Source organism: Protomyctophum parallelum (genome assembly GCF_964188405.1).
Source record: "Protomyctophum parallelum genome assembly, chromosome: 7".
Classification (NCBI taxonomy): domain Eukaryota; kingdom Metazoa; phylum Chordata; class Actinopteri; order Myctophiformes; family Myctophidae; genus Protomyctophum; species Protomyctophum parallelum.
The window spans coordinates 47,304,444-47,317,114 of record NC_139705.1 but is presented as its reverse complement, the minus strand read 5'-3'; the positions used below and the strand labels follow the sequence as shown (position 1 = coordinate 47,317,114).

The 12,671-nt window shown below is 41.6% G+C and overlaps 1 protein-coding gene across 1 annotated transcript; it reads left to right on the top strand.

Annotated features, from left to right (window-relative positions):
• Positions 1–2,547: 2,547 nt before the first annotated feature.
• rab5if (RAB5 interacting factor) lies at positions 2,548–10,999 on the top strand. Its single transcript, XM_083768757.1, has 4 exons — positions 2,548–2,848; positions 6,209–6,312; positions 7,011–7,140; positions 7,962–10,999. The coding sequence occupies exons 1-4, from the start codon at positions 2,732–2,734 to the stop codon at positions 8,001–8,003; spliced, it is 393 nt and encodes a 130-aa protein (XP_083624883.1). The 5' UTR covers positions 2,548–2,731; the 3' UTR covers positions 8,004–10,999.
• Positions 11,000–12,671: the final 1,672 nt, after the last annotated feature.

The window sequence follows — 12,671 nt, the reverse complement described above, 5'->3', positions numbered from 1 at the left end:
ACAACAAAGAAAAGTTCAAATATATAGCATCCTCTTTCTGGGCATGTCATACATAGGGAAGCATACAGTGAAAGTAGCATATTGTAAGGCATTGTGTGCTTGTAGATCTGCTATTTTCAGCACAGAGATTAAGCATGGAGAGGGGAAATGTTGGGGACCAGAACCCCTGGGGGACCCCAGTCACCAAAGTATAGGCCTATGGGTTTAATAATGATTAATAGGTGATTCCCTAATGACCTAGTCCTGAGGCCCATGGTTCCCAAAGTAGGGTCTGGGGAGGCGGGGACCCCCAGGGGCCCTTGAGGGATTTCCAGGGGCAGGGACAGGGGCCTGGGGTCAGTAGGAACCAAATGGACCCTTATGGGTGTGTAACTCAGAGAGTTTACACACAGAACCAAACGCACCCATAAGGGTCCATTTGGTTCCTTGTGTACGCTCAGAGTTAAATTTACATTGATTGTACAATATAAATTGGGGCACCAGAGATTAAAATGCCATTAAAAGCGGGGTCCGTAGCCTAATGCGTGTGCAACTGTTGGAGTGGTGGTGCTTGAGATGAAAATGGTTGAGAATCACTGCTGCCTAGAACAGTATAATCTTCTCTTATGGGGGGCATATCTTTTCAAATGGGGGTCTGCATGCTAATAAATGTCGATTTAGGGGTCCTTGACATGAAAAGGTTGGAGAACCACTGTCCTAGGCTATATGTCATAAACAGAACCACTGTCCTAGGCTATATGTCATAAACAGAACCACTGTCCTAGGCTATATGTCATAAACAGAACCACTGTCCTAGGCTATATGTCATAAACAGAACCACTGTCCTAGGCTATATGTCATAAACAGAACCACTGTCCTAGGCTATATGTCATAAACAGAACCACTGTCCTAGGCTATATGTCATAAACAGAACCACTGTCCTAGGCTATATGTCATAAACAGAACCACTGTCCTAGGCTATATGTCATAAACATTATGGGGATAGGCCAAGGCAGGCTAATCAGTGGCGTGCACAGATAGACACTAGGGGGTGCTAGAGCACCCCCTGCCCTTTTGGAAATGTGCTCTTTTTCTTCTTAATTTGTAGTGTGTGGACCATGCGGTGACATTGATCAAATCTTGATAAAAAAACGCTTCTACTATATTATTTAGGCCCCCCACAATCTAAAGCTATGTTTCTATTTCAGTGGTTCTTCGATAAATAAATAAAATAGCAGACCTACAAGCTCGTAGCGCGCCACTCGGTGGCGCGCTATGAGCTTGTAGATCTGCTATTTTTCAATAGCTAAAGCACCAAAATGGGTTCCCGCCCCAAAATGCGCTGCACAGTCAAGGTGCCCTTTTTTTTCACTTGAGCACCTGCCCCTCTAAATGTCTGTGCACGCCACTGAGGCTAATAGGAAGAACGAAGAACTTGTACCCAGGTTTGTTAGTAGCAATAACGCAAGGTATATTTACTCTGTTACAATTAAACTACTTTTTTAAGTATTACATTTTTGACTTAAGGAAAAGTATAAAACTATTGGCATAATAAAATAGATAGGCCTACTTATAGCCTATAGCCTATACTTATACTATAGTCCTCCTACAGTACCAAAGTTATACTAAAGTAAATGTACCCGGAATTTGTATTTGAGTACAGTAGCCTACTTAAGAATAAATGTAGGCCTACCAATATTGATACTGGTCAGGGACCAGGGTGCCTATGGATAATTCCGTTAACTAGCCCTTACCCGAGATATTGCCCCACCCATAAATATCTTTAATTGCCGTTCATTAAGAAAAAAATACTTGATGTGATTTTTCGCATTTTCCCATGTAAGTGGATGGGACATTTTTTTATTCACTAATAAATTCATTATTAATTTATACTTTGTTAAATTGGAAAAAGGGCTACGTTAAGACCTCCATATTATTATGGGCAATGCCTGTGTGAGTAGTGGGAGCGATTGGTGCAGGCGGTGAGGAGATACGGCAGTGTTTCTAACTTTCTGACAGACATTCAGACATTAATTCAGACAGACATTGAGATAATTATAGTATATGATGATATGATATGATATGATTATAGTATGATATGATAAATCATAAATGAATGATTAAAGGTATATTCAGTGATTTCACTTAATTCAAATATCACTTATTTTTTTATTTTGTTGTGATAATCCTCCCTACTATAGAGTGTGCTGGCCATATAAGGAGTTCCTCCCTGTCCCCAGTTAACCCCTGGGGGTCAAAAAACCTTAGGTTTCGTTTTTGACTCTCTATCCTGATTGGACGAAAGGCTGGGTCCCACAGCCAAAAACGAAACCTAAGGTTTTTTGAGTGAAATCACTGAATATACCTTTAATGGTGCGAGTAAGCAAAACACGAACAAGAAAAGAGTTCTGCTGCTGTTCTGCCTCTGTCCTCTGGGTGTCGCTGTAAGGTTTCGTGCCAACCTTCTGACAAAAGACATGCAGGAACGTCGCACTCGCTCATTGGTCGCCGTGTGACGGGGTCAAACGACGTTGCGCGTGCGCAGACACTGACAGTCCGTGTTAAGCGTCTTGCTCTCGCCGCAACACTCTGTGTGAAATTGAGACGAGCAGTTTCTTATGTGCACAGTTTAAGGTTAATTATTGTAAGGCTATTCGCGACGTATTGATGCGTTTGTGTGCCGAGGGTATTGCCGCTGCGCTACTTTGTCGCGTCGTTTTTGTCTCCCGCTGGTTAAAACTACACTGAAAGAATGACGAACACGAACAATAATTCCAAGAAGAAAGAGGAAATGCATGTGGTGAATGGAGGGCTGAAACAGTCCACATGGAGCAAAGCCTTTAACAGTACCGCTGTCTGGGAGGAGAAGGTCAGATTATTCATCATGTTTTACTAATCACGTCACATTTTTTGCCCTCAGCCCAAACAGAGAAGTTTTGAACTACATGCACTGTGAAATCCCTAAAGCCATTGTAACGATAGATTTGGTTAAATAACTAAGTGTTAATTAGCTCTATAATTCAAAAGTTAAAGCTCTATAAATTGTTAGTATATACAAAGATATGAGTACTCTAAACACTAGTATACAGTAGTGTTTGCTCAGTAACAGGGGCCTCTCCCCTAATAAACTGATAAACTAGGATTATTTAATAACGAAAAATAACTAGACTAGTATAAACCCCAGATTGCGTTCGGAAAAACGTGTAATTGGATTATAGTCGGCCTACATTGTCAAGGAAGCTTGATTACATGTTTTGATATGACCATTTTCAACCCCCACCCCGCGAGAGCCCAGCAGGGCAGTGGGGCTTGTCTGCATTCTGCTGGCCATTTAAAATGACAATACTGACACAAACATTTATACTGTAATAATGACACTGCTTTGATTGATTGAATACTTTATTTCCAGTTTGCAAAAGGTACAGAGGTACAGTTCTAGCCTAGTACTAGCCCAAACATTTAGAGTTCTACAATAATGCTAAAATGGCTTGTTTCCATTGTCATCAAGACATATAAAGACAATAAATATAATATGACGTCCTATAGAGATCATCAATACTAGGATCAGTAGTTTGCTTAGCTGCAATTTGCAAAACTAGACAAAATAAATATATGTTGAGTTGCAACTTGCAACACAGACCATTGATTTGCCGATAACATCCAAACAGAAAAGTCTGATAAACAATGTTAAATTCGTCAACATTGAAGATGAATGGAAAGCTTGAATTATCCTCTTTCCAAGTTTTTGTTTAATGAAAATCCACCGTAGATAAATAAATGTATGTGCAACGCTATACAGTTAGATACTAGGACTTTTCTGTTTGGATGTATGGGCTGTCAATGGTTGCTGTTGCAATAAAAAACTAGTGTTGCAAATTGTGGCTATAGTTTGCTGTGGTCTTTGGGGGTTTGTCTAATTTGGTAAATGACTGATATTGTATCCTTTTCATTACTAGATAAGTAGATATATTGACTGGTTCTTTCCATGAGGGGAATGTATTCCCCATGGCAGTTAACAGCAAAGACAATAAGAATAGATAACGAGAACACAGCAGGAGAGAAAGATACAAGAGTCACATTAGTCCTTAGTCCACAGGGATAAGAGTAGCAATTACTAGAGTAATTTGACCACCACCAGTGACCACAGCCCAGGAGTGACACCATGTCTGTGACAAGTAGAATTAAGGGCTATTCAAACTGAGTAGTGAGTGCTATAACTAATAATAACTATACAAATATAGCTGTAAATATCATTCTCATTCAAGTGGATGGCAGAGTTCACACCAACTATATACATGTATAATATAAAAAATGTAGTATAGTGTATATATAGTTATCGTTCTAGTCATGAGTGTCAGATTGCCGCTTTAGTGTCATTGTACAGCTTCGTAGCATCCACCAGCTGCTATTAGTATCTTGTTGCTACTCTTCTACTACATTTCGTCTGTACCTGAGTCAGTCCCCGACTCCCAGCCTTTCTTAATCCAGAGCCCTAGTTTCCCAATCCTCGACTCAGCTCCTGAGTAACCTCTGACCCCTGTCCCCATCCCCCCCTCCTCTCACTCTGTTGTGAAGCCTCTCCAGCCGAGGCAAAGGGCAGGTGTTGTTGTCAGGCTGGGTGGTACCGTGGTGGGGTCTGGGTTCACCGGGGGAGGTGCTGGTTATGGTTTTAAGTTTACACATGTTGTTAACGCATGAAAAGCATATCTTATACAATGGTTTTCAGCCCTGTAACAAATTGAAAAGTACACCTTTAGTTAATACACAGTTTGTTTGTAAATACAACAAAGATGTGATTATAATCCATTAGTGGAGATAAAGCCTTGGCCTGGGAAAGAGAGGTCGACAGGTTTTCCCCAACCTTCTTAGATTGTTTCAACGCTCTACCACAACTCACTCCAGTTGGCGGGTCAGCAGTGATTGGCCAAATCACTGCCCATCTAGCTCGCCGCAGCCTACCGCTCCTTGGCTGTGGCTCACCCCTCCAAGAGATGGGTCAAATGCGGAGAACAAATTTCACTGCGGTAACGTGTGTGACAAAATCGTTTCCCCTCCCCATTCATTGAACATTTTGAGAATCTTGAAATCAATAGTCATCCCCACAATATTGTCTCACAATATCGATACATATTGAGCTATTTAGTCATATTTGATTTGGTTCATAATGCCCAGGCCTAATCTCTTGTACCATCAATGTTGGTCGCTAATATCAGTTATTTATATACTTAATGATTAGCTGTGTCAGGAATTAAACTTGGAACCCCAGCCCTAGCAATGGAATTCAACTGACAAATGCAACATTTGGTGAGGGGTGACATGGTAGAATTTTCTATCCACAGAAGGCACGACTTAAAATTTTGGTTTTACTTTTACAAGACAAATCTTGTAACTGAACTATTAACAATTTGACAACTGGCATCCCTATTTTTGCTGATAGGCGATCATTTAAAAAAATGTCAGTGGCTTTAAGGCTAATGTGTGAGTCCATTGGCATGGCAGCCGGAGTGCTCATCTTTCCCCCTAATCTGCATTAAAACTGATCAACATAATTGGATTATTTTTCTTGGTTAGGACTGATCATCATCACACATTACAAAAGCAGCATGAGAAGTTCAGTCATCCGTGAGAGACTGGGAGTAGAACCGTTGCTCCTTCACTTAGAAACCTTAGAAACCTGATGGGAGCATCTCTGGTATGGATTCCCGGTCTCCCTAGACAGGTCCTTGCTGCATGTCCCAATGGGAGGGAGACCCCCTGGCAGCCCGAGGACCAGATGGCCAGACTGGCCTTTGGACGCCTCAGGGTCCCCCAGAAGGAAGTGGCTATTCTTGTTCGGGAAAGGGAAGTCTGGAGCGCTCTGCTGGGACTGTTGCCCCCGCTCTGTATGAGCTGGAGACGTCTAAGGGCAGACTGATGCTTACATACAGTGAATTACAGTAATCGAGCCTTTGACGAGATAAATGCTTGGATTATCCTCTCTAGGTCGGGTCGGGAGAGAGAGGCCTTAATCCCAGGCCAGAAACCTAGTATGTTGGAAAAAGCTGGTTTTCTTTTGACCACGGAGTTGATCTGTTTATCAAACTTAAAATTGTTGCCAAGTATGAAGTATCACACCCAGGTTCTTTACTGAGAAGTGAATGCTAGCGCTGAGAGGGCCCAAGGTGGTAATAGAAGGGACTGACTGTTACTTGATCATGTTTTAACCCGCTTCTTCATTTCTTTTGAACAGGATGAGTTTTTAGATGTGATCTACTGGATCCGGCAAATCATTGCAATAATCCTTGGTGTCATATGGGGCGTGGCACCGCTGAAAGGATTCCTGGGGATAGCCATGTAAGTCGCTGTTGTCTCCATTTTTTAACTTCTTGTATTTTTTCGTAAATTAATACCCTACTTTAGCATATTACAGCATCGCACAAAAGTAGCGGATCTACAAGCTGTAGATCTGCTACTTTTGCTGTTTTTGAATTTGAATCCTAAAAGTAACAGTTTTGGACATAAGAGGTTTAATATCACCCGACAGACGATATTCAGAACAATCATTATCCCCTTCCTCCCCCCTCTTCTGCTGCATTTCATGATTTATTGCTGAGCATAGTTTTTAGATATGTTTGCTACACATTTTATTAGGTGGTGGGATTCATCTTTTGTTAAAATAACATTGAATGAATCAAGAATATAGAGCTTTAGCCTTTTAACTTGAATTGTTTTTTCTGGATCGTATGTCTGTGGGGGGCCAACTAGACATACAATGGCTTAAAGGGAAGAAAAAAAAAGGGGGAAACGTCAGAATATAATTCCCGAAATGGGTTCTGTGAAACCCGAGGTTGTTGGTCCTTGAAGAGGGACTGTAATTCCCAGAGTGTAGTGTGGACTGTACTGTAATTCCCAGAGTGTAGTGTGGACTGTACTGTAATTCCCAGAGTGTAGTGTACAACATTCTTAACGGTTCCATTTGTACACTCACTGGGTGTCCTTTGGAATGAAACAAAGTTTTGAGCATCGTCGTCCCTTTCTCTCTCCCCTGCTAGATTCTGCGTCATCAATGCTGGAGTTCTGTATGTGTACTTCAGCAGCTTCCAGCAGGTCGACGAGGAGGAGTATGGAGGCACGTGGGAGCTCACCAAAGAAGGCTTCATGACTTCTTTCGCGCTGTTTATGGTGAGGAGGACATCTTATTTCATTCATGTCTTTTTAAACAAGAATCGTGATCAAATTAAATCATGACGGCAGTGCCAATGCACACCTCTACCATACTTTGTAAAGTTCAGATGTGATTGTTTTGGGGGAAGTGAAGTTTGAGAACCACATGAATGCACTACTAGACTAGACTAGCGCATAGAAAAGGGGAGAGACTCCCTCATTGGACTGAAATTCCAACAGTAAGCCACTCTGACCTAGTTACTTACAGATGAACCCACTTGCATTCAAAACAGAAGTGAGAATGTTTTACTGGTAGACAACTGGATGAGGCATTTGTTATTATTATTTGCAGGTAAACTTAAAAATTAAAAACATAAAATGACAGTTACAGACAGTGCAAGGGTTCAGATATATCATTAATATACAAGATATTCCAGTCCATTTATGAATGTCCATCAGTTAACATTGGTGTCGTTCTGTTGATTTCTATATTCAGTCCATTTCTCCCATTTTTCAATGAATAGTTCCTCTTGTAGTCTCAATACATTAGTTAGTTTCTCCATTACAAATATCTCCTCCACAATGCTCAGCCACTGCTCACAAGCTGGAGGTTCTGGTTTGTACCATAGCCTTGTAATTGTTTTTTTTACGGATGAGGCATTTTTATGATATTGTGTGTGTGTGTGTCTCGCGCGTGTGTGCGCACACACACTTTTAGAATATCAAAGCTAGGCATTTCCCTTGTTTGTGAGTGATGGTACATTGATTATGTTACTGTTCCTGAGGCTTAGGATGTATTCATATTTTCTATGTATGTATTTTACTCCTGTCTCCATTAGGTGGTGTGGATAATATTTTACACAGCTCTTCATTATGACTGAGGGGAATGAATCCAGCACCAGAGGATACTAAAACATGAACATTTCCGTTGAAGTAACAAAGAAAGAAAAAAAAAAAAAAAATCAAGACAGAAAAGAGCGTAGAACTTCGTGGCGTGGCGATGGAATCCGACACTCCTACACAGGACTTTTTCCAGTGTGCAGTGATGCATTGTGGGACGTGTAGTAAGTTTGATGAATTGCAAGACACTACAAAGACCCATCATGATGACAATGTTCAAAATGCATATATGTGTACAGTACAGTGAAGGCTGCCTTTCAAAGGCACCGTAACATTATATGCTTCTAAATATGTTATAGTTCCTTCCTCCCATTGTTGACCACTGCTTAACCCATTAAGGCCTGCGGCTGATTCTACACATGCCTTCTAAATCAGTAGTTCTCAAACTTTCAAGATTAAAAAATAATAATAATAATAATAATGCAGATGTACAAGCTCACAGCGTGGCACAAAGTGACGAGCTGTGAGCTTGCATGTCTCCTATCTTTGAATAGCCAATGCACAGATATAAGCTCGGCAGTACTAGAAATGTTGGCTCTTGCACAGGGCCTCTGGGGTTGGAATCGCCAGAAGGAAAATAAAAACTTTAAACCCTATTGAAATACGGAAAGCACGGTTCTTCTGTAACCCACAATGCATGCCAGGAACTTCTCTTTGAAGCCATTGAGACCTGAGGCTACGAATCATACAAAGATTCTACAAATAACTTTGGAATCCGTAGTTCCGTAATTCCGTGCCAAGGACCCCCAAAATGTATTTGGCCGCATACCCCCATCTGAAATATTTTGTGCCAGCTGCCAGGTACCCCAGAAGAGAAGATTTGTGTAAAATATTATAAAAACAAACATTTCTTTTAATTGATGCACCGTGAACTTGTATATCTGCTATTTTTGAGAACCACCATTCTAATTCCCAAGAGTTTTCAGACAAAATGCTTTTCCGGTTTTTAATGGGTTAAGAGAGATCATCATCAACAGGGTCCTGTTATGGTTTTGAAATGGTTAACGGTTTCATTGGTTTTTACTTATATTCATCTGTGTTTCCTTCATGATTTGATCACTGCAGGAATAGGACTGTAAAAAATACTCAAAATTGGTCTGGTTGATGAATTATGATGATGAATTATCCAATGCCGACTGCTGGTGAAATGCATATCGTTGCTGTTGGCCAGAAAACTTGGATATTTCAACTTGTTAATGTCCTGTGATTGTTAGTCTTATAAATATTGAACCAATCCATATTTAATCGGGGAATGAGACATTACCCCAGGTGAAGGAGTTTAAGTATCTCAGGGTCTTGTTCACGATTGAGGGGAGGATTGAGAAGGAGATCAGCCGGGGAATCGGAGCAGCAGGGCGGTATTGCAGTCGCTGTACCGCACTGTTGTGACGAAAAGAGAGTTGAGCCAGAAGGCAAAGCTCTCTGTCTACCGAACAATCTTCGTTCCTACTCTCACCTATGGTCATGAAGTGTGGGTCATGAGTCATTCCGAAAGAATAAGGTTGCGAATACAAGCAACTGAAAGGGGTTTTCTTCGACGGGTGGCTGGCATCTCCCTTAGAGATGGGGTGAGAAGTTCAGTCACACGAGAGAGACTCAGAGTAGAGTCGCTGCTTCTTCGCCTGGAAAGGAGCCAGCTTAGGTGGTTCGGGCATCTGGGGGCACCCCTCAATGTCGTAACTCTATGGCTCTGGTGATACTCTATATTAGATCCATTGAAAAGTAATGTTTTTGGAAATTAAATGTTTCCAGTTTCCACCCAACCGCAACGATATGTATTTGGGTTATGATTATGTTAACCAACTGCTACAGTATCTCTACAGACAGTCAGAAACAGTGCAGTGAATGTGACTGTATTGTGCTGAAATCAACATTGTGTGTTTATTACACATTGTCTTCCACATAATACTGCATTGTGTAGTTGATTGGATGTAGGCAATATCCCGGATGAATATTAATGCCTATTGATATTTTTGGTAATACTATTGTATTACTAAGTTCTATATTCTGATGTGTGCTAGTTAACTTTGCCTTATCTAGTGTATAGTGTTTCAACAGTAATGGGTCTCCATGTCTCTCCGGCTGTTTGGTAAAGAAAAAATATATTCAGGTGGGATGCAAATGTCATCCAATCAGTGTCAGCTTGTGTTCCAGTTCCAATTTCACTTGTTTATCCTGTACCCCACATGAGTTCTCTCTCCTGATTGGGTGAAATTGGTAGCCCGACCTGAGAATGTGTTTTGTGTTTACTAAAGAGCTGGAGAGACTAGTGTTACTGAACGAACACTAGCTTTTCAACAGCGCTGTTAATCACCTATCCAGACAGACTAACATTTTTGGGGGAAGGAAACCTGCATATTGATTTGAGGAATCCATGTTCACACAATTCTGCTAAAAAATTTGCCTCATTGTATAATGGTGTCATGCTCCTACGATATGCGATCTACAAGCTCACAATGTGGTGAATTCACCACACTGTGAGCTTTTTAGGCTATGTTCGGTGCACAACACTGTATGTCAAAGTAAAAATCTGTCTTTGAGCTAAATAGTTCTGTGCACTGCCATGACTTGCTATTAGTATGTCGATGTAATTTATCATCAGTGTCATATCTATGTAGAGGATGGCATTAATTTAAAATGTTTGTTTTCATTCACATGTAGCTTCCAAGATCCAAATCTTACCTAATGTTCTGAGATTAATTTAAATATTCTCTGTAAATTCTGTACAATGTCAAAAAGTCCACATTGTATTATGTTGATTTATTTGTACGGTTATATCTTTCTTGATTGATGTAACATAATTCTCAGTATTTTATAGTGAGTATACATTTAAAAGAAAAAAACTGTTCTTGCAAGATGACTAATATTGTTCTATGACTATGGAATCACAAATGGCATTTGAGAGGATTGTATTTTCTGATTGAAATCTTTTGGCAATCACATTAAACATGGGCTTTGTTTAGTCTCCATTTTCAAAGATTCTGTTCACTGTTTATCATTAAACCGTTAGAATACTAAGGACAGGTGTATGTACTTGAATTATATTCACAGTATTTGATCACAGCCATCTTGGTGATTATAGATGGATAGATATCCACCCAATATATATATCATCTCTAAGTGGAAACCTTGGACACATCAGTGTTGTAAATCTGGAATCGTTGGGTGTTTCTGGGTCTTACAACACAGACACCCTCCTGAGTCCTCCAGGCGACCCGACCAGGGCTGATCAGACCCCGGCCTGTGTCCAAGTGGCATGCTACAGCCCCCGCTGTCTTCTGAGAGGCTGAGAGACAGTCAATGGTTGAGATGTTTGGCGACACTAAGAGGCTCCTGGCACTGTGGGGGGCGTCCGGGCCTGTCTCCTTCATCTGACCAGAAGTTGCGTTGTCGTTGCTGCTGCTGAACAGCACATATCTCATATATCAGCTTCGGTACAACTGGCTATACGATTACGAGCAGCCTCAAGCTGCACGGAGGCTGATTTTAAACCCTCCTTGCAAGTTTTACTGCAGTCTGGCTCTGTATCCTCCTCAGGGAGTGGTTTGGGCTGCCAACCCTCTCCACCCCCGATCGCCGTCTCTCTGGCCGTCCTCTGTGTTATCAGATGTCACCACCCTCTTCGTGGCCGTCACCCATCCAAAACGTACTTTTCAGGATTAAAATGTAGAAATAGCTAAAGTAGCAAAAGTAGGCTTAGTAGGGTGTTAATTTATGGGGGAAAAAATATGGAAGTAAGAGGCATAGGTGCCGGGGGGGTTCACACGGGTTCTGAAACGTTTCAAGTTATGGAAGATTCTGGGTTAACCTTTCGTGGTGGAAAAGAGCCTTTACATATACTGTAGTACAGGGGTTTTCAATGTTTTTCAGGCTAAGGAGAGAGAGAGATGAAACAGGGAACCACTACATGTTCTATAAAATTGTGTTGCAGATATGTTTTTCATAGATGGCTTCATAGACTTGTTTGACATCATTGGTGTTCAACCCTCAATACTTGGTAAACTTGACCTTTGGCTTTGGCTCTACACGACTACATAATGCATTGTTGAAATGCAAATTAGTATTCTTTTATTGGTTCCCAGTACTTCCCACCCAATGGCCGGCCCACCCCTCCTCCACACACACACACACACACACACACACACACACAGCATCCTATATAAATGCGCCACGTCTCCGCGTACGTGCGTACGTGTGTACGGTTGTAATGCACGTAACTCGCAGTGTGCCATCATCTCTGACATAGGTGCTGAGTCATCCACAGAGCCATGTTCATGAAGCCATCTGAGACAGCATCCACCTTGGACAGTGAGTGATGGTTCCCTGGGTACCACAGCATCCACCTTGGACAGTGAGTGATGGTTCCCTGGGTACCACAGCACCCGCACCGGGACCCGTAGCACTTTGTAGTAGCTCTGTAGTACTCCATTCCCTGCTTGTTAGGCACGCGCTTGTCATCCTCCCCCAACATGAGCAGTACTGGAGTCTTCACCTGTGCCACGTGTTTAATGGGAGATTTGTTCAGCATCTGTTCCTAGACGGCAGGCTGAGGAAGACAGTCTGTGGTGTATTCAAAACCATACACCAGTCTGGGATGTCTGTACTTCACATCATCGAGGCCATATTAGTGACAGGATTGCGAGCCACAC

What these genes read in the sequence shown, in the direction of transcription:
- rab5if (XM_083768757.1), top strand. Translation starts at nt 2,732, where the DNA reads ATGACGAACACGAACAATAATTCCAAGAAGAAAGAGGAAATGCATGTG. An exon ending in CCGCTGTCTGGGAGGAGAAG is followed by an intron (nt 2,849 to 6,208) that starts GTCAGATTATTC and finishes TCTTTTGAACAG; the next exon opens with GATGAGTTTTTAGATGTGAT. An exon ending in GGATTCCTGGGGATAGCCAT is followed by an intron (nt 6,313 to 7,010) that starts GTAAGTCGCTGT and finishes CTCCCCTGCTAG; the next exon opens with ATTCTGCGTCATCAATGCTG.